The sequence below is a fragment of the Eutrigla gurnardus genome (genome assembly GCF_963514095.1).
Source record: "Eutrigla gurnardus genome assembly, chromosome: 4".
NCBI lineage: Eukaryota > Metazoa > Chordata > Actinopteri > Perciformes > Triglidae > Eutrigla > Eutrigla gurnardus.
In genome coordinates, this window is record NC_139918.1 from 27,077,891 (window position 1) to 27,099,041 (window position 21,151).

Sequence of the window (21,151 nt, forward strand, 5' to 3'; positions counted from 1 at the left end):
TTTTATTTTTTAACGCCGCGCTGATTTTATTCAGTCCTCTTGCCTACACTGAGGTCAGCGCGGGTTCACTTCTGTTTCTGGAAAACAACTGATCCGCTGTATTGTTTTGCACTTCAAGTACATCTTTCCTCCCCGCGTCCGAACCACTGCAGGGTTTGGAGCCTCACAAAGGATTCCCATTCACTGCTTCCATGCTTTAGAACTACCGCATAGAATGGAAAAATATGAAGGCTGAATGAATTGCATGTCGTGCCTTGCAGCCTCCATCTTGTATAAATAAATCAACAGATTGTACTATAAGTGCATACAGTAGAAATGACTTAACGGCAGCAACGGTTTACAGTCCAGCGTGGACTTGACTTTTCTTGTTGTGGAAGTCTGCCGTGACCTTCTACCTTTATGTTGAACGGCATGAAAAACGAAGTTGTGTAATTTAAAAAAAAAAATTAAAAAAAATGCCACAATGTAACGGGAGAGTCGCTAATGAATAAAGCAGCTCTGGAGGAGACTGGAGGTTATCATAATGTATCTAACACACACACAAACACACACACACACACACACACACACACACACACACACTCTCAGTAAAAAAAAAACCTCACATTCTCAGACGGATAAGTCAGGTTTCCTGGGAGACTCCCGGTCTTTATTGGGTCCGAGGAGACCTTATAGGCTACACATGACCCTCGAGCACATGACAACTGGCAGGAATGTACAGCACGGCTGCTTAATGTGTGTGTGTGTGTGTGTGTGTGTGTGTGTGTGTGTGTGTGTGTGTGTGAGACTTACATGGAAGTTGGGGATGTGCTCTCGATCCAGGGGCTTGTTGACGGACAGCTCCCCGGAGATGGGGTCGATGATGAAGATGCCGGTGGGGGGCTGGTCGGCGCCGGGGCCCGTCACGCTGTATCTGAGGGACCGGTTCTTGTCGTGGTCCGACCGGATCTGTGGGTGGTAAGGACTTATTATAGACCGGATTCCTGAGGCTGAGATCATATCTGGCACCAACTTTAATTAGTATTCCTCTTTTTTTACATTGGCACGTAAACATCTTTAATAAGGCCTCTTAAAGTCTGGTGATTTATGTACTGAACTTTATGTGTTTATGTTGGTGTGATGTTTATTCCAGCACCAACCGCAGTATTGCTTGCTGTGTATGTAAAAGAGAGTATGAAGTATCATGTCTGCTGTGTACACTCTGTGCAGACTCCCCGGATCCATCCCGAGCAAACAGAGCATTTCCACATCCTGATATCATCCATTAAGGCCCAAAACCATCCCTTCTAATATGTCCGGATTAAATATAATACATACAAATAGCATGTACAGGACTTAGAAACTCGGTTAGGAAGTCAGCTTAACATGCTTTGAAAAGAAGGCTGCTTTAAGCTGAGGTTAGCTTCGGTCCTCGGAGGGCCGTCTACACACCCAACCCTGACCGGCTACAAATTAATTTGGCTGTGCTCTGTCCTTGAGCCACAATAATGAAAAAAAAGGAAGTATAATATCTCAACAGGCAACCCAAGAAGGATTGTGCTGGTGGCCACTTTAGGTTCCTCTCTCTAAGTAATGCCAACCGGCGACCCCCCTCCCTCCCGAAACAAAAGATAAATAATACAACAGGGGGAGGATAAGGAGCGCTGACCTTAAGCAAAGTGCTCTAAATATGAAGCATTTGGTTGACGGCATAAGTCTCATGTCTGTGACCCTCTGAGTGGGAGCTTAAGGCAACGGGGACCTACAAGGTTGTCATATCAGGCAAGAGGCATTTTCTTTCATGTCCTGAAAGTGGAGTGTGTGTGTGTTTGTGTGTGTGTGTGAGCTACTTTACCCGGACAAGCTCTTGCGGGAATGGTCCTCGTGAGTTCTCTGGGACATTGATTGGGGGGATGACCCAGTCTCTCTTCATGCGTTTCAGTTGGCTGTCGGTGTGTCGTGATGGAAACGCTATTTCCTTCAAATCCTTGGACATGACTGGAGGGGCAGCGACTTGCTGGACCTGTGAAAAAGGGATATGATTAAGTTCAAGAGTGAGGGGTAGTGATCATATCTCTGTAGAAAAATGTGAGCGGCTATATTTTTTTGGATGGATGCCAGCGGTGGCCCGGTCGAAAAAGTTCCAACAACTATTGGATGGCAGTCATGGTCCCCAGAGGATGAAATCCTATAAATTCAGTGATTTCTCACATTTCCGTCAAGCGTAAAACGCATTTGATTGGATTACCATAAAATTCATGTTCTCCTCAGGATGAATTATTATTGCTATGTTTTATCGAGTGCCATCATCAGGTCATAACTAACTGACTAGAAGCTTAGCAAAACTAATTAGCTAGTTAGCATGCTCACATGCTAAACACGTTAGCTTTGTCTCTGTGTTAGCATTTAGCTCAAAGCACTCTGACTCCCATAACTGCTAGCATTGCCGCGGACTCTTTTGCTGTTATTGTTGCCCCGCGGGAGTGAAAGACTTATCGTGTTAGCCGTTAAGCTACAATCAATAGCTGCCAGCTCGCACGCCGAAGTGACACCTTCCCTGCAAAAAAGAGCCGACGCTAACGTAGTCTGACTGATGAGCCTTCCCTTCTGGTTATACCGAAGGAAATTGATGTGGCGATAAAAGGAAACGGCCTGTCATTTCCTGCAAATCTAATAAGCTCCTCCAAACGTCATTTAATACCTATTCACAATGTGTGATCAATCAAAAGCCTTTTCTTTGTAGCTTAAAAATATCTACAGTACAGCGTGTGATGAAGTGCCGTAAAACGCTTTTGGTGTGGCTCACACACACGCACACACACACACACGCACACACACACACACACACACACACGGTTCGCTTTAAATGGCAGACCCTGTTCTTATGTCCTGATAAAATGCACCCACACAGACGGACGGGCTTCCATAATGGATCTGCCATCCCTCCCCTCAGCTGTAATGAATGAGATTTGAAACAAAGGAGGATGGTACCTGCAAGCCAGACACTAAACACACAGATGGCTCAAATTGCCTCCGCTGCTCCAGAGACCAGCGGAGACTGAAGTAGTGCCAGGGAAAGTTAAAATAACCTTGAACAAAATGAGGCGGGAAAGGAAAAACAGAAAAACAATATGTAAAATCCGTCAATGTCAATGAGTGACAGCTGGAATCTCGATAGAGTCTGTCACATCTCTTGAAGTATCTCCCCGACTGTTTTCCTTTAATTATTTTGAAGGTGCAGGAGCTCCTCAGAAATACGTCAAAGTGTCGCCGGCAAACACACAATTGCAAAAGAGTGAAATGAATCACTACTTTGTCACCTTAAAGAGTGACCCATGTCCCCCCCCCCCCCCCCCCCCTTTCTAACATCTGGGGAGCTTCCACTGATCATGTTTGAAATCCGATTATACTCCTTTCACACGTTTGTTTCACACACAAGAGGCAAGCAGGCAGATAGCAAAGGCATTGTTTCAGAAATATCTATTAGTCCATTAAAACGGGTGCGAGCGAGAGCGGTAATTATCTGCAACCTGCGTGTGGAATGATGAACGGCACGGTGGGTTTCTTTTCAGCCCAACGCACCTAATCTACTCCCCCCACCCCTCCATCTTCAGACTACTTCAGAGTCCAGGAGAGAGTTGGACTGAGTGATGACCGTGTGTGTGTGTGTGTGTGTGTGTGTGTGTGTGTGTGTGTGTGTGTGTGTGTGTGTGTGTGTGTGTGTGTGGCGGTAGCCGAGGACGTTCTCGTGTTAATGAGGATATTGTTTGTTTGTCATTGATTAAAATGTTTCCCCAAGGCTGCCGCATTCATGGACTAATAAAAAAGAGGGGGAAAAAAGAAATATAATCGCTGATGTGATTAAGAGATGCGTGGTGATTCATGACAATAATTGTGCTGGGAGGGTGGGGGGGTGGGGGGGGGGGGGGGGGTGTAGATAACCGCTCATGACCTCATAAACGTGCGTGGAGGAAAGTCAATCCCTGATTTCATTACGGGCGAATCAGGGCGAACGCAGCAGATCCACATCAGTACAGCTGATGATGATGATGCAGCTGCTAATTTGCATGAGTGAACATCCAATGAGGGACTTTTATTTAAAAGCTAAAGTCTACGGTAACCTGTTTGGGACACGTATGTATTTGCCTTTGACCAACAGTGAGTAATGCTCCCATTAGAAACACAGACCTGCAGGAGTCCCGGTGGTAAATGAGTGTCGGTGGCTAACGATGGTGTTGTTATTCTTTTTACAAAGCCATGAAGTCATTATTACCCAGCTATGCGTTTAATTCCGACCGCCGCGGCCCCCGCAGCCCTGACAGTAACTACACATAACCGCTGTATTAACTTTAAATCTGCAGCCATATAAAACATAACACACCCGCCTGTTTGCTGCGCTGCCCCGGTGAGGAACGGCCACTTGTGACCGTTTACTTAAGTGTATTACAGGCATAAAAACATAATAAAGAGACGCCCATCAGTCTTTCTTATACAAACACCATCATTGCATTTGGGGGGTTTATTATTAAGACACTAGAAGGCTAACCATCGAAGATTTTACAGCAGCAATGAAAACACCAAAAAGCCACACAGCGGTGGAGAGGCACCGACCAGTGGGACGATTTTCAGCTTTCGTTTTCAAACGCTAACCCACCATCGGCTTCTTCTGCGACTTTCACGCTGGATTTAGCCATTTCTCAGACCCTCTTAGTGGCTTTATTTGGCTAAAAGGGACCGGCGACAAATTTAGCAACTTAAGCAGGACCGTCGGAGTAAATGTGAGACACGCATATTGCAGCTTGGTACATGTGGAGTTTAGGTAACACAAACATTTTCACATTCTTGCAAAGAGATGAGTGATTTATAGAGATTAACCATTAACTGTTAATATGAGACCCATGAATGCTTTCGGTTAAACATTTAAAGAAATATCTTTTTAAAGCTGAGAGGAGCTGGAAATACTGGTCCATCGTAGTCTCTCTCTCCCTCCCTCCCTCTCTCTCTCTCCACCAGGCAGACACACAGCTGACAACCTCACAGTGAAACTAATTGATGTGGTTGGAGACTTAGTGGGGAAAGTGTGCTGCACGTGTCCACTACAACAACGCTGCTGCTGCTGCTGCTGCTGCTTAACTCCCCCGGGCAGGTGAACGGGGGGGCTGCATGCACGCCACGCTGCAGCTGGTGATGCGTGATGGATGAACCCTGTCTGTGCGTCGGGGTCATCGCGGCGGTCGGAGCGGCTCGTTGGGAAAGTCGACCGCAGCACAGCCGCGTGCAAGGCACTAATTTACGGTTATTGTTTGGTTAATGAGGGTCGGCGATTGGTCAGAGGGGGGGGGGGGGGGGGGGGAAGCTACATTTGCATCCTTAATAAACACACGGGTAATAAGTCGTTGTCATGGTAACAGGCCGACACACTGGTGGTTGGAATCCTCACCTCACGGTTCGATTATAAAACGATTCTCTATTTCCGATTCAATGAGGTCTTTCAAACCAATTCCTATTTGTATGATACAGTTGATGTACTACATTACTTCTACTACTAAAATATAGAAAGATATATAATTAATCATTTAAAAAAAAATTAATAGTGGATTATAGACTTTCCTGTATCGATGCAGAATCGTCATTGAACCGATTATTTCTCCCTCCTCTACTACATACACACTATAGTATAATATTATTTTATTTGATTCCTCTCAGATATGTCATAAATTATGAACATCCAATTACATATGCTGTAACAAAACAGCTTCAAAATGTCAGACTTCAAAATAAAAGTGGTATCAGACCATAAGAGTGTAGCCAGTATGTGTGTGTGTGTGTGTGTATTTGTGTGTGTGTGTGTGTGTGTGTGTGTGTGTGTGTGTGTGTGTGTGTGTGTGTGTGTGTGTGTGTGTGTGTGTGTGTGTGTGTGTGTGTGTGTGTGTGTGTGTGTGTGTGTGTGTGTGTGTGTGTGTGTGTGTGTGTGTGTGTGAGAACAGATATTATCTAATTGAGCCGGATCAGAAGTTCGAACCTCTGAAACAACACGGAGCTTCGTTTCATTTCCTGTCTACACGGCGTCCAGACATGCGCGGCGCTTGTTTTTTCGCCGTACTTCCTCTGATCCTCGGCCAAACCGCCGTGTTGACACACGAGCACACGCTCATTTTAACTAATTGCACATGACTGCGCGACACGTCCAGCGGAACAGTTAGCGCCGCGCTTCTAACGGCTCAGACAGATGCTTCCAGTCGTTTTTTTTCCCCGAAAAAAAGGGGCGCGTCCCCCTTTTGGATGATAAGGCAATAACCGCCCAATCACGGGGCAACGCTCGCTGAAAATCAACTTTTACGAGGAGCTATTTTGCATCTGCTCTCGCTACCCGCTGACCGTGTTGAGTATATGTTTGTGCTCCTAGTAAATTGACACATTAAGTTTTAATTAGCGAGCATCCATCCAGTCTCTTGGAACACCTGCTACAATTTAGGGGAACTAGTCATCTGTGAATGTGCAGCGTGCCTAATAAGCGTGAGTTATTGGATGCGAGGGGGAGAATTGATCATTCCACCTTTCTACAGCAGCAACATCAGTCAGACAATCAGCAAGGAGGCAGAAAGGGAAGTGGGCTTTTAGGGTGTATTCACCTGCTGGCTGGAGAGCGTGGCGGCCGTCAGCTTCACTTGGACCACCCACTGCCGCTGAGAGCTGGCGTCGCTGGCCTTGATCAGCAGCGGCGTCGCGGGCAGAGCGGAGCGCCGGAAGGTCCGGGCGGCGTAAACCACTCCGTCGGCCTCTATCCGGAAGTCTGATGGGTCGCTGCATTCGAACCGCACCTGACCGCCTCGGCCACAGTCGACAAACACCACTGCAAGACAAGAGAGAGTCGTTTAAAAACACGGGAAATTAGCTTTTAGAAAGTGAGAAAGAAAAGTAGAAAATCCAGACAAAAGCAGGTGGAAGACAGACAGACAGGCAGCCAGACACGGAGGGTCCACAAAGATTTTCTGATTCTCCTTCTCCTCATACATTATTCACCTCAAGCTGTGCCCCAGAGGTATTGCTGAAAACAGGTGCAGTGGAGGAGAGTCGGAGGGAGAGGAAACTAAAGAAAAAGGGGAAGCGTGCCCCTTAAGGTCTATTAAGGAAGAACCCCCAAACATCGCATTTCAAATCTGATGTGTCAATGAAACGTCTTCACTGCCCCCGCTGCGTTCGCAGCTGAGAGAAACATACATACAAGCGTGTGTAAACACGTTTCTACAGTTCTGTCGGATGAGTTATGATTTTCTTTCCAGCTCAGGCCATCACATGCTAGCTTTGTCCCCCATGACATCCAGGGATGCCTTTTCCCGCGGATGACTACCGATGCTCGGCTCCTCCAGAGACGCCAGGAAGTGCGTGTGATGTTTATTTCATCAGAGAGAAGAAAAAAACAAAAAATACAACACAGAAACTCACACACGTATACATGCAGGGCAGACAGGTGGCTCTTGGGGGGGCTGCAGTCCCACCGGCGCCTCAGTGGCACCGGTACAACATGGGTTCATGTTACAAGTGAGTGACAGAGCAACCATGTGCACGCCAAACCACACCTTCATTGTGTGATCCCCCCTCCCCCTCCGCCATGTTTACGGCCCCCAAAACGGCATGAAAAGGAGAAGATAAAACTTCCTTCCGGCCACAGAGATCACAACGTTTCTCTGCTGGTGCCGTCGTGAATTATTAAAGGAGATGTGGAATTACTTAACAAAAGCCTTGAAGGAGGGTGCCTAATCTTCCTTTGTGCTGCTACCTCGGAGACCCAGCGGGGGGAAGGGGGGGAGGGTCTCCTGAGTATCATCTGGACTCATCTAGTCCCTCTGGGACAGGGAGGGGGAATGCAGCAGATCATTTCAGGGACCAAAGGAAGGAAAGTAAAGCCCCCAGACCTAATTTAATAGTATCGCCCAAATTCATACAATGAACTGTCCTAAAGTGCACCACGCCTTACGTGGACCATCATGCATTGCTGCAGTCACACGGACGCAGGCTGAAATTCAACCGTGCTGCCGTTCTGTCGAGATTACATTTTTAAAAAACGTTTTTTTGGAGCGCATCCCCGGTTCTATTGTGCAACTCTTTAACAAAACATCCCCAAAAAAAATGTATTTCTTTGTATTTTTATATTTCAAAAAAATCCAATACCTTTTTTTTTCTTCCTGGGAAACCAAAAATATGATGCACACTTCCATTAACTAGTACCAATGAATAATATGACATCCATCAATCAATCAATCTGCAACTACAGCTCTGCACGGAGCCGGAGAAGGTCACGAGCTAATCTTCTGGACGATCAAATCAAATTCCTGGCCGACGTCGTGTCCCGCCTGCCCATCGATGCTTCACTCGGAAATACGAGAGCAGAAGCTGGATGCTCTTGAAACGCCATCATTGCATTTGGGGGGGTTTATTATTAACGCACCAGAAGGCTAACGATAGCAATGATTATTGAAAAAACACAAAAAAGCTGCACAGCGGTGGAGAGGCACCGACCAGTCGGACGATTTTCAGCTTTCGTTTTCAAACGCTAACCCACCATCGGCTTCTTCTGCGACTTTCACGCTGGATTTAGCCATTTCTCAGACCCTCTTAGTGGCTTTATTTTGTTTCGGCTCAACGAGAGCAGCGCTAGGCTAACGATCACAGTGTTTAATGTCGGAGTAGCCGGGAAGGAAAGTGTGGGAGGATTTATGTTTTGTTGGTGTAAAGTTGATGTAGGATGCAGCTTTTTTATGATTCTAAATTAAAAAGTTCAGATTTATCTGGCTGCTTGTAATAATTGCTGTGTAAATATCGATAAATCGAGGATGTGACACGCTCATGAATCGCTGTCGTTTGAAGCGCTGACGGGTGAATCCTTCTAGAATTGTGAGGCCGGTTGAAGATTCACACCTCGGCACTACAGATAGTGGGGGTGAATTCACCACTTGTTGCCTGTAACAGGAGTCAAGGCAGGCGTTTTCAGACAGACACCTCCGGTCCCAGCTGAAGGCAGAATGGTTGAAAGCAACAAGGCAGAAAGGACACATTGCTTTTTAGAAAGCTTCTTTTTTAAAATGTTTTTGAATGCGACAGAGAGAGAGAATTAATCAAAACTCGGAGGTGGAATAAGGGAAGTTTGTCACAATGTATTCCGCCTGATGAATGAAAATGCAATCTTGCTGTACTTTATCAAAACAGGGCGAACAAATCATCCACAAGGACCATGAGCTGCATTCTATCACTGCTAAAAGATTTAAACAGTGATGAAAGAAGAAAACAGCACGGCAAAGTTTGCAAACTGCACTTTCTTTCTTCTTCTTTTTAAACTGCATTCAACTAACTTTAAAAAGCACACGAGGTGAACGCCGGCGGCTCCCGATAATGAAGATAGAAGATCACCACAAGATCTCTCTTGCATACTTGGAATACACTTGATATTGACCATCTCACCCTCCTTTTGCTCAATTTCCCATGACCAATTAGCGTTTCTTTCCCCCCCCCTCCTCCTCCTCCTCTTTGAACCTGGCAAAGCTGACATCAGATAGATGACCTTCTTTCTCTGGAGGTTTTTTGCCTTAAAGCCAGCCGCCTGTAAACTCAAAGCCCTCAGGCAATCACCAGCCAGCCCAAGTCAGCAGATAGCCAGACAGAGCTGGAATACAGAGTGAGGGACTGTCAAAATACCTCACAATGCAGCAGAGGGAAGTCCACAGACTTCAGAATTGCACTTGGGAGGGCCGGCTGGTGTCTCACTCCCACCTGTCTGACTGAGCTGCTGTAACAATGTTATTCAGCAGGAGGAAGGAGAGCCAAAACACGAGCTGATGAGTGGATTATGAAGCATTTCATCATTGTAGATTGAAGATATTTGTCCAATGGAACAATGATTTAAATACAGGGTTGCTCATAAAGTCTTTTATAGCGCCAAAGAAATGTTATGCATGAATTCATCTCAGCTGGGTATAATTGGGATACATGATATAATCATTGCACCTGGTCGAAAGTGATAACTGATGCATTTAAATAGGAATAAACAGGATTGTGTCTGAACACTAAATATGCAACCTTCATGGGCGACGATGTATATCACTTTTTGGCTCGAGGTAATTGTGACGGTCATTTGTCACGATGCTTTCTGACATTTTATAGACATAAATTTTACATCAATTGGAACATTAATTTGATTTCATAATGGAAAATCATCATTACCGCGTATATAAATGGCTTGCCTGCAGGTAAATTAGACGCCTGCAGGTATGAGTGTTGGCAGCGCTCGCTCCTGATTAAAACGGGGAAGCGTTGGGTGTTTTTGCGTGCTTCATATTTGAGGCGTATTCCTGTCAGCTTGTCGTTAACCAGTAATGTGACACTGAGTGACATTTATAGTCTTATAGATGTCAGTCTGGGCTCAGATAGCGCCGTGTACGTTTTAAAAGAACATTTGTGCTGCTGAACAGAGCTGCGGATACACAGAAGCCAAGTTATTCTAGCCCGACCCCTCTTGTTGAGCCAAAGCTCCGGCTCTTTAAACGCCGTCTGATTTCCCCGGCCATCGGGACACCTCTGAGAGAGGCCCTTCAACAGTCGGGGCCCCAGCGGGTTTGACCGTTTTCCAATGATAATGAATGAGAACGTCCAGCGTGTGTCTGTTCATTTATCAGACACGCTCCGGTGCTTTAGAGACCAGAGAGAAACGTGTGTTGGGACGCCTGGATGCTGCAGCGTATCTATATATCTGGATGGATCGACTCCCTAAGGTGCCGGGCTAAACGAGGTCCCGGCTGCCACGCCCTGTCAGACATGTCGTCATGGCAGCAGCGATAAAGGCCCTTTGGTTTGGGAGAGAAATGCCGATGCAGCAGAGGGGGCCTCGGGGGGGTTGGGGGTTAAAAAAAAAGATGGGGGTAGAGAAGGAGAAACAGGCCTGTCAGCAGAAAGCCCTGTCCAACTAATGCCCTGCACCGGGGCCCAGAATTACCTCCGACTCAATGATCCTATTCACAGCTTAGATGCCCCCCCCCCCTCACTGACGAGCAACACAAAACCCCTCCGTAGTGCCAGAGTGCCTCTCCATTGTCTGCTCCATCACGTGATGACTAACTCGGACGGACACAAATACTCAGAGAGAGAGAGATAGCGAGGCAGACGGGGGCATTTCATTTGGAACGACTCGGAGGCAAAAAGAAAAATGTTCCACAATCTAAAAAAAAAAAAAGGAACGCCCGGCTGCAAAGTGAGTCGCCGGAAAACGTTCCCTTCTGTGTCATCGTGGCAAGACTGAGATCATCCCAACATGCATGCCTCGTCTCTGGGAAGTGAGGTCACCGACAGGCGAGAAATACTCAGCATAGGTGTTTCATCAGTGTCCGTGGATAAAATGCAGAGCCAGGCAAATACCCCAGTGGCAGTCCTGCCCCGGCCCAACCCTGGCAACCCCCCCTCCCCCTGACTGAAATGCATTATTCACAAATGAATGTGAGCAGGTTTAGTACAGTGGGCCGCGCTGGCGATGAGACAATGCGAATATGAAGCAGAGGCTCCAGCTGAATGTGCTGCGTGAGACATCCATGCCAGCGCCACTGTTTATAAGATCCTGTTAAGCCCCGGCGGAGCTCACACGCTGCTACCTCAATTCAAACTGCTGGGATATGAAATTCTAATCCAGGCCAAAATTGGGGAGAACGTGCCAAATTAAGGTCAGCGTTCTCCAGCGGCGTGCAGACTTTTTCATGCCCGACCACGGAAACAATCACAGCGTATTCTGTAATTGCCCAATTATTGCACAAAATGCTAAAAGCATAATACACTGTTTTTTCTTCTTTTTAAAAAAACAATATGACTGCTTGCGATGCATAATTGTGCGTGCATGTTATTTGCTGTAATGTCATTATTATGAATGCATATTCCACAGCTTGGAGGCTGGTAAACTTTTTATATTCTTCACAATTCTGTCTATTTCCGTGCTTAAATAAGACTTATTAAAAGTTGGCCTTCCAATGAGAAATTACCGTCACTCTTTCATCTGATGCAATCAATTAATGTGCATTAATATGCACTTTTAAATGGCTAATTTAAAGACTACGATTGATTGTTTGGACTAGTTTGGTATTTTTGGAGAGCGACTCCAGGAGTTAGCATCGTACTGGTTCCCTCAATGGAAAGCTAACGGGATGTTTGGAACGTTAATAGAGAAAGCTAATGTCAGGCTACAAATGTGTGAGTATACACGACGCTGTTAGCCTTATTAAGCCCCTTTTTAAATAAAAAATTCACAACAGGTGTGTTTACTTTCCTCTTTCATAGCATGGAACAAAAATGTTCAAATCTTTTTATTTCAGGCATCAAACCAGAAGCCTAATAATTATTTCTTTAAACCCACTTTGATTGAACTGGAAGAGCAAAAATGCTGACTCACGTCCAGTTTTATTGTGTCAACAAACAACATCGCCAATCTTTTTTTTTTTTTAAATAACCAGCAGTGGTAGCGGCGCGACCCTGACACTAGGAGGCGCCGCTGTGAACGCTGCTGAATCCTAAAATATCCCCCAACATTCAAAGAAGGTGAGATGCAGAGCCGAGGCAGAAAATAGGGTATTCTTCAGAGAAAGTAAACTGTTTGTAGCTGAGAGCTTGGATCTGGGAATGATGATACTGCCTTTTTGCCAGACTAAAACCCCTTGAAGGCGTTTTTTTTTTAGTTTTTTTTACTAATGCACCACACTTCAAACGCGCAAGAAGCGTTCCATGCATTTATAGCCGGGGTCTAAAATATGTAACGGGATTTGCATGAAAAAAACATGCAGTGTTTGTACTCTGGCTCTCTGTGTTCAGTGTCTCTAGCAATTAAGTAAACTAAGGAGGAATTGCATCAGAGCATAAACACATTTAACAAGCGGCTGGCTCCTTCTCCTAGCTTGATTACAGTGGCCGCTCCCCCAACACGTCGGCTGCTGGAGTTCATGCATAATATCGGAGCTGGTTTTTCACCTTCTCTTATCGAAGCCACGAGTGTGCTCCATCTAAAACGACGTGTTCCTTCTTTTCTTTTTCTTCTTTACACGTGCGTTTATATCACATCTGCACATGGTCATTTGCTCTCTCAGGGTAGAGCAATCATTTCTGACAACCATTGTATTTAAAAGGACAATTACAAAGCAAGTTTTTTTTTCCTTCGGTGCCAAAAGCGTCTCTCCCTTCAAACGTTCTTGTGTCTCCATGATGATTTGGCCTTTAGGAGGCTGCCGTTACCCCCTCTGTCCGCCGGCTGCTTCATGCCTCATGCTTAGAAGCTACCTGCTGGGTTCTGACTGAGCAGAAAGCTAGCCAAACTGTGATCTCCCTAAACTCCCGTTCAGGAAAAGCCTCTTATTCCTGCAGGAAAACAGGTTCGATGACATGATGACGGTTCAGTTTTGAATAAGTAATATTTGGCCTTTTGAAAATTACAATCTCGATGGGTAAGAAGGGAAGGAGGGGGATGGGGCACGGACGGACATCACAATTATCCCCGGGCCTTTGTTGGGTAAATGAAATGATTCTGTTTTGCAGCACAATGACAGCAGAGCATTGTGCTGGATTACTGTGTCACTGGAGCCGAGAGCTGATAAGGCTAAGCTACATCCTTCTGCAGTTATCAGCGCATAGCTACTGGGATTCTGCTCTGTGAGTTATTGAGACGAGCGGCTTGATACATAGGCTTTAGTGTGGGGAGTGGGGGGGAGGTATTAAAATGACCACATTACCAGGATGTCTAACACGGCTCCTCCTCAGGTGTAAGCATCGCATTAATACGCTGGTCGAACGGCTAAAATGAGGAAAAGCTTCATAGATTCATAGAAAATCTATCATCCAGCATCTTCCAGTGTCCTTCTTTCAAGTTCAAGGGACAATAATTGACCCGTTGTGATGAATGAAACGTATAATTACTGCTAAGTGTTAGGTATATACTGATGTGAATATACTGTATTCATAACGATGACGTCTAAATCATTGAAGACGTCCAGTTTGCAGAACCTCTGAGATGTTGAGGTGTTCTTTTAGCGCCTTCTGTCCTCGCATAAAGGGGTCGCAGGGATTTTTTAAATTGCTCTCTACACCCTGTTTAACCTCCAAGCTGCTGCCGTTGGTCACTTTGTTCGCTTTACAAAAGGCTTTAATGATTAACGGCAGGAAAGAGAACAAAAAGCAGGTAAAATAAAGCAATCTGCGCGAGGCCGGAGGCCAAGGGTGAGCGGAGACGCCGGGATGCCCTTTTTCCTAGAAATCTGTGAATAATCAGCCAATTTAAGGACGGGGCCACATGCGTCATTTCTTTATTGTTTCCTGTATGGTAGAGGTCGTTCTCCGGTGACCACGCGGCGCTTTAATCTACATTTCAGGGAACGCTCGGCTGCACCGCCGCATCCATCTTACCGCGCCGCCGCCGCGTCTCCCGCACTGCCAGCCGGACAGGAAGTTAACTCATGTTCCGAGACTCTCGGGTGAGAAATAACCATGAATATTAAACATCGCCATATTGATCGCTTTCATTTATTATGCATCTGCTGTGATGAAAACAAAAGACGCTCCTTGAGAGTAAGAGCTCCGGTACGAAGCAGCCGGGTTCCGCTTAAATAGGAATTTGTTTTTTTATTTATTCTAAAAGGTACGGTTTTATAGACGTATAAACAAAAGAACGTGCTTGGATTAGATGAAAGAACCGATGTATGTGTTGTTGAATAATGGAGGTTAACGTTCAAACGGAGGTTAAGCAGCATCTATGGCTGATCACGATGAACCCCCCCCCACGCCTCCGGTTCCACGCTGAGCTGCTACTTTCTGAAGAGGCTGATGATGAGGGCCGGGCACTAAAACTGCCGGTGCAACCTGTAATGTGACATTATTAGGCCCTTTTGATCTGGAAAGGCACGGACTCAAAGCCATTTAGAGCTCCCCCTTGATCATTCCCCTCAAAATACCATCGTAAAAATCAAAGAGACAAAGGACGAGGCAGGGACCAGTGATGAGGTAACCTCCGCTGGCGTGTTCAATATTATATATATATATAAATATAAAATCACGGCAGCAGAGTGGGTCCTTGTCTCTGGGATTTGTTGCCGGGAGGAGAGACACCAATATAGCCTTCTGCCCACAACTGTACCAATCATTGTTCCGCGGGGACAATCGTTATCCAGGGCTCTTGGTGGTGGAAAAACGGGAAATTTGACTTATGAAATGATGTCAGTGTCTCCCTCTGCTTTCACCGAGTGGGAGAACGAAACAGTGTTAAAACCACACGTTGTTAGGCTGCAGGCTCCAGCTCCCCAGTGTTTACCTGTCGTATTTATATTATCTGTCAGACGCTGCCGGCCGGCGCCGTGGCTCGGCTCGAGCGCGGCATCTCCCCACTTCTTAACTCAGAAGTGCATGTTTACTGGAAATTACAGCAACAACTTAAGACGTATTCACTTATTTTTAGAGAGAGAGTAAACTGTTGTCACAGCGGCGGTTGGAAGATAGACGGACTGAAGTGCTTCGATTGCCAGTTTTATGTGAGGAGAGTAAAAAAGGGTGGAAACATCACGTATCATGAGTACAAACGGACCAATGGATGGCTAGAAAGATAGATAACGCACATGAAACAATAGTTAGTAGTCTGGTTGTCTAATTTAGACGTGTTTTGCTTCGTGTTGAGCTCGCCGTAGCGGCGTTGCCGTTAGCAACGGGCCCGGTGAGTCGGGAGGGACAGAACCAGGTTCGGGATGCGTGCGCTACATGCACATGAAGTAGCTGTGAAGCCACAAACGGCGACGGGGTGATTTGGGATTGTCGCCATGGTAACGGATGGCAAGCAGCCATCGTTTGCCAAGTTCAGGATCTTTTGGGGGAAACTGTGGAGAAACATTTATTTGCTGGGGTTTTTTAGACTTTACTTGGGGCATGATTTATGTCTTTCTGCCCTCCGAGTTGTCAATCACAACAGAGCCAAGAGAGCCATTATTACGCCCAGAAAAATAGTTCCTTAAGGGCTGAATTTCAAACTGGAATCTGAGCCAGAAGGAGGATTTTAACCAACCTCGACAAACAGTTTCAGGTGCATTCTGTATCGTTTATTCAATGCGGACACAACGTAAACACACAATCTGACCTCAAATATGAAGACATGTTGGTAAATGTGGGGAGAGGTGGTCGATGTTGTCGATGGACAGTGATATTTAGTAACACTGGTAAGGGAAATGGGAAAACAAAGCTCATTAAAACTTTTGATGGGATGGGCAGAAGTTTGTGCAAATGACTGTTCAAGAAGACATTTCCCGGGAGACGGACCAGCGAGGAATCTTTATCAGTTTGGCTCAAATTAAAAAAACAGATGTATGTTAGGACGTGATTACATCCCGGCAAATTGTCTAACCTCCTGTGTCATTACTTGACACGCCGTTCATTCGGTGCTGAAGGGAGGCGGATTCATCCGGCGTGAATAATAGGAGTCATGCGTGACACGGGTAGGCAGGCAGGTAGGAACCCTCCATTCATATGCAACACAGCAGCAGAGGGTTAATACCGATCCTTAGCCTCGGTATCGTCTCGGTTCCATGGACGACTTTCCCCTTCTTTCTGTTTCAGGAGTCACATTCACACCGCTGGTTACCATGGCGGTTAAACAAACATCCTCTGTGTTGGAGCTATATTCAGTTTTTATTTTAAACACTGTGTTTTTCTTCCGTCGGGATGTCTTTAATCTGCTTTGCTGCACTCGTTAGAGTCGACTTGAACGATTCCAAGTCCAAATTTCAGCACATTCACACAGAGGAACCTCCCTCCGTGTTTAAACCTGATGTTCAGACCGTCTCCGTCTGAAGTACACACACTCGCCGTGGCCGGATGGAGTTGCCTTCTGTGCAAATTAAAAAATGCCCATTTCCTTTTCAGCAATAATGACTCCATACTAATTACAGAGAAAGTGATCGGCGTGAAACAAGGCATGGTCTGTGCATCCTCTTTACCTTCGCAGGGAAATAATGCATTAGCATAGCTGTGTTGTCAATCAAACCCATGCAAATGACTAGTTCAGGTAAAGACTGATACGGTCCACTGAATCCAATTACAAACCTAACCACACACACAAACATGCCATTTCTGTTCATCCCCCACCACCCCCCCCCCTCCCCAGCTTCTTCTTCTTCTTCTCTTTAACATGCACACACTGACCTGCACGCATATACAGCCTCCTTTCATCCTTCAGTGTACAACAATGAAAAAAAAAGTGGGTTTTATACAAACAGAGTGTTTCTGTGAGAAAGAAAAGAGGCTGGAAGGATGTGATGCACTTAACTACATCATGAGATGTAAAAATAAAATAAAATAAAAAAACCTGCATGGGGATCTGGGGCCGGTTCTGGGGGCCATTATGTCGTGTGTATCACAGTCGCAAATTCATGTTGAGTTTTTTTTTGTGTTTTTGGAGAACAAAGCTAATGGAATTCCTGCTTCTCTGCCTTTTTTTTTTTCTTCCTTTGGAGAAGTCGGGGCACGGGGAGAAACAAGGGGAAGGCATGTGAATCCTCTTTGGCTGGGAAACAAAGCGGCAGACAAAGGAAGATGAGGCTGACAGCCTCTGGAGAAGACTATTATACTGTAAGATAGGGGGTTGCTTCTACGTCTCTCCCTCTCCAACTGAAGAAAAATTATTCATTTATCATTTGCGATGCACAAATATATACAGTATATCTTTGCTGTGTACAAAATGTACATTCGTGTGGTAATAAACTAAGATATTCATAGATTAAAGAGGAAACAAAGCGCTGTTATGCTGCAGAGGCAATAAGGTACATTTTTTCATGTTAAATAAAGCAAGTGAGTCATTGTTGTGGGCAGACCATTAGAGTCACAGCTACCGACCATTATCCTCATTTTGCTCACTTGGCCTATACCACACATCACGAGATACTTCAAAAATCTCTCTCTCTAAACCCCATCATGAGACCCAAACACCCCCCAAGGCTGGAGTCACCGGATTTAAAAACCTGCCTCCTCTGAAAGGCCAGGGGGAGAAGAGAAGAATATATATATATTAAAAAAATAATACAAAAATCCATCAAGAAACAATGACAGCAAAGATATAAAAAAAAAATAGCGTTTCTTCAAAGAGAGGGATTAGGGCGGCTGCCAATACACGAGGACGTGTACGCGTTTGAATCAATACGTTTCAAATTCCGCTTGAAACACAATTAGCCCGCGCTTAAAGAGAAGACGGAAAATACACAGAAGAGAGATTAAAACGACGAGCGCCGTGCACGGCCTTGTGACAGCTCGTTAGGAGCCGCTCCAGTCAAAAAGAAAAGCAAACAAGAGGAGGAAAAGTATGCATGTGTATGAATTTGAATGTGTCAACACAGATTTTTACCCCCTTTTTGTGCCGTGGCGGTTTTCCTGGAGATGCCGAGATGTCTAGCTTTGACCTGCTCGACCCTCCCACACAGTTTGACTTATTAAAAGTCACTTTGGACAAAAAGTGTCTGCTAAAATACCCGAAATGTAAACGATCAAAAGAGGGGAGAAAAGGGATGTATGTTGGTATAACATCCATCTGTGCAAAAACATTTATTGACTATCTCAAGGCTGAATGAGTCATATTTTCAAAGTGACAGCATACACATACTCACAGTAGACGAATACATCATTTTCTTTTCTTCAAAATGTGTCCAGTTGTGTAAAACTATGAGTTGTTCATCCGATCTGGAGGGAAAGTTGTCGAGTTGTACAGACATCTCGTTCACAATCCAGAGCTCTTATTGATCCGCTGTTACATTTTTTTGTGCTTTTAAAGATGAAGTTCAGCCTCAAGTTGTAAGAGAGACACATCTTTCTATTAGAGCGACTCACTTTCATATGCATTACTTTTTTTTTTTTCCTGGAGCAGAAGCAATTTAGCACAATCCAACCCGACAAACTGACATATTGCATTGAGCCTCGCCTTCACATAATACCGGGTGAGCTGCATTATAACGACACCAACATATTGGGGAAAAAATTGTTCCATTGAAATATGACTTGACTGAAAACTGTGCATCTGCAAAGCTGAAATATGGATTTCAACGCTGCAGTAAACATGGAGCAAAATCTGTGTTGCTCATTAAAAATAATAGTGATGGATATAACGGCGCAAATGCAACATCATGTGTGAACAATTAGTCCTGGCGTCCGTCCAGCCTCCGAGGAAGCGCCTCCTTCTCACATGCCTTATCTGTGTTACTGGAACAGCAGAGCGTTACCATGTGGAGGAGCACGGCTGTGTGACTGGAGAGCCCTCTTACTCCCATGTAATCAGCTGAACTGAGTGGGTTCAGAGAAGGATCTGTGCAGCTGTGCTTTATTACAGACACAATGAGTCCCAGATTAGGGTGAACTGGAAGGATGGAGGGTGGAGGGGATGGAGGAGGAGGTGGGGGGGGGGGGGGGGGGGGTGAAAATGACTCCAAACACATCTGTCCTCAGTTTGTCTGCAGCTATAACACCAGACCACAAGCATGGCCATGTACAAATCTGTCTCCGCTTGGGAAGGCCGCCTGCGGAAATGTTTCCAGACCTTGGGTTTTTTTAACGCGGGGGCTCGTGGGAATAGTCTGTCGCCTCGCGGTGACGGCGGGGTTTCGCCGAGGTCTCGCCGACGTCGACGGCGTGGCACAAACAAGCAGGTGGCACAAAAACTGGAGATCGCAGGCAGCTTCTGGTGCCATCGCCTCTCTCTCTGTGTGAGGAAATAATTAGTAATGTATTTATTGTTGCCCTTAGTTTTTTTATAGCGAATGACGTGCTGGTTCCCTGCTGTTTCCACTTGCCCTGCTGTTTCTCCGCTTTAAAAAAAAAAAAAAAAAAAAAAAGCAGCCTGATCCGCCATTAAGCAGCATAATTGTCGTCCAATTACACAAGGCTTTCGGGCCTGGCGGTGCAGCTACGCTTTTTTTTTTTTTTTCCACTTCAAAATGCAAGAGATGGCATCGCCGCCACCCGAGTCACCCTAACCGACCCTGAGGAGGAGAGAGGAGGAGGCGAGGTGCTGGCGTCCTGTCATTCTGCTTCAGTGGAACCACGAAATAAAAAAAAATGCAGGTTCACAACGTGTTATGCCAACAGATTCACCAGGAAGACATCCCACTACCATTAGAGCTTACTGAAAAGCCTTTCTATCCCCTTAGAACGGCTTACGCATGAGGAGTTTTAAAACATCAAACCACACTGTTGCATCCTAATCCGCCGCCTGATTGCTGATGTGCCTCCCCTGTTTGTCTTGCTTTTTTCTTCCTTCGCACACACATAAGTGAGTTGATTCCTGACACTACTTAGAATTAATCCCACAATAAGATGCGTCTTGAAAAAAAAAAAAAAAAAAGCGGCAGCGAGACTTAAGACTTTGTCACGCAGTTGGGAAGCTGTTTCCTTTGTCGCTGAGTTTACTTACCGACGAGCAACGCTACAGCTAGCTTCGTGATGGGGCGCTATTTTGGTGTTAAATGGATTTCCTCAGCTGGTTTTACAAAGTTGGCAGCGACCAGGGATGTAGTGGAGGGTGCATCGCTGCTTCTTTGTTGGAAATAGAGGGGTATTTCTGTTCCTATGTGGGGTCCACTTTGCCTTTCAACCCCCTGACTAAGCCTGCAGGTATACAGTAAGAATAGCAAGACTGGAATTGATCCTGCGGTTTTGAAAGCACACCGACGGGGGACCAGGGGCCGCATCACTTGGTTTGTGGCTTGTTTTTCTTACTCCCCACTTATCCCCATGCCTCTGATTCACTGGAGTGGGTACAGGAATTATGTTTTTTTTTTTTTTTTTACTGGCTTAATCTCATTACTTTCATTGGCTGATAAAACCCCTGCACTAAAAAAGTAAGCGTATTATTTATTGTTGAGAACAAAGTCTATCTGCGGCCCGGCGCCAGAGCATGCTCAGATGGGTGCGGGGATTTAAATAAGCAGTCCGAGGGGGTGATAATAATAATAATAATAATAACCTTTTATCTTTTGTTCATATATTTCTGTGGTCAGGGGGTATAGCACAGCTGCTTATTAGACAATATGATCTCCTCCCGCTACTCTATTTCCTCTAGGACCACACCGGACGGACCTGGCAATATACATGGACACTCAAGATGTACAGCCTAATAACTCACATTATATGAATTCAA

General features: G+C 45.5%; 1 protein-coding gene across 1 annotated transcript in view; it reads right to left on the reverse strand.

Moving 5' to 3' along the window:
* Positions 1-21,151, reverse strand: part of cdh2 (cadherin 2, type 1, N-cadherin (neuronal)) — a 58,381-nt gene that overhangs the window by 16,030 nt on the left and 21,200 nt on the right. Inside the window, exons 3-5 of the mRNA XM_084006960.1 lie at positions 6,612-6,832; positions 1,835-2,002; positions 793-948 (exon numbers count right to left, since the gene is read on the reverse strand). Of these exons, the coding sequence (XP_083863086.1) occupies positions 793-948; positions 1,835-2,002; positions 6,612-6,832 (545 nt within the window). The remainder of the gene's footprint in view (positions 1-792; positions 949-1,834; positions 2,003-6,611; positions 6,833-21,151) is intronic.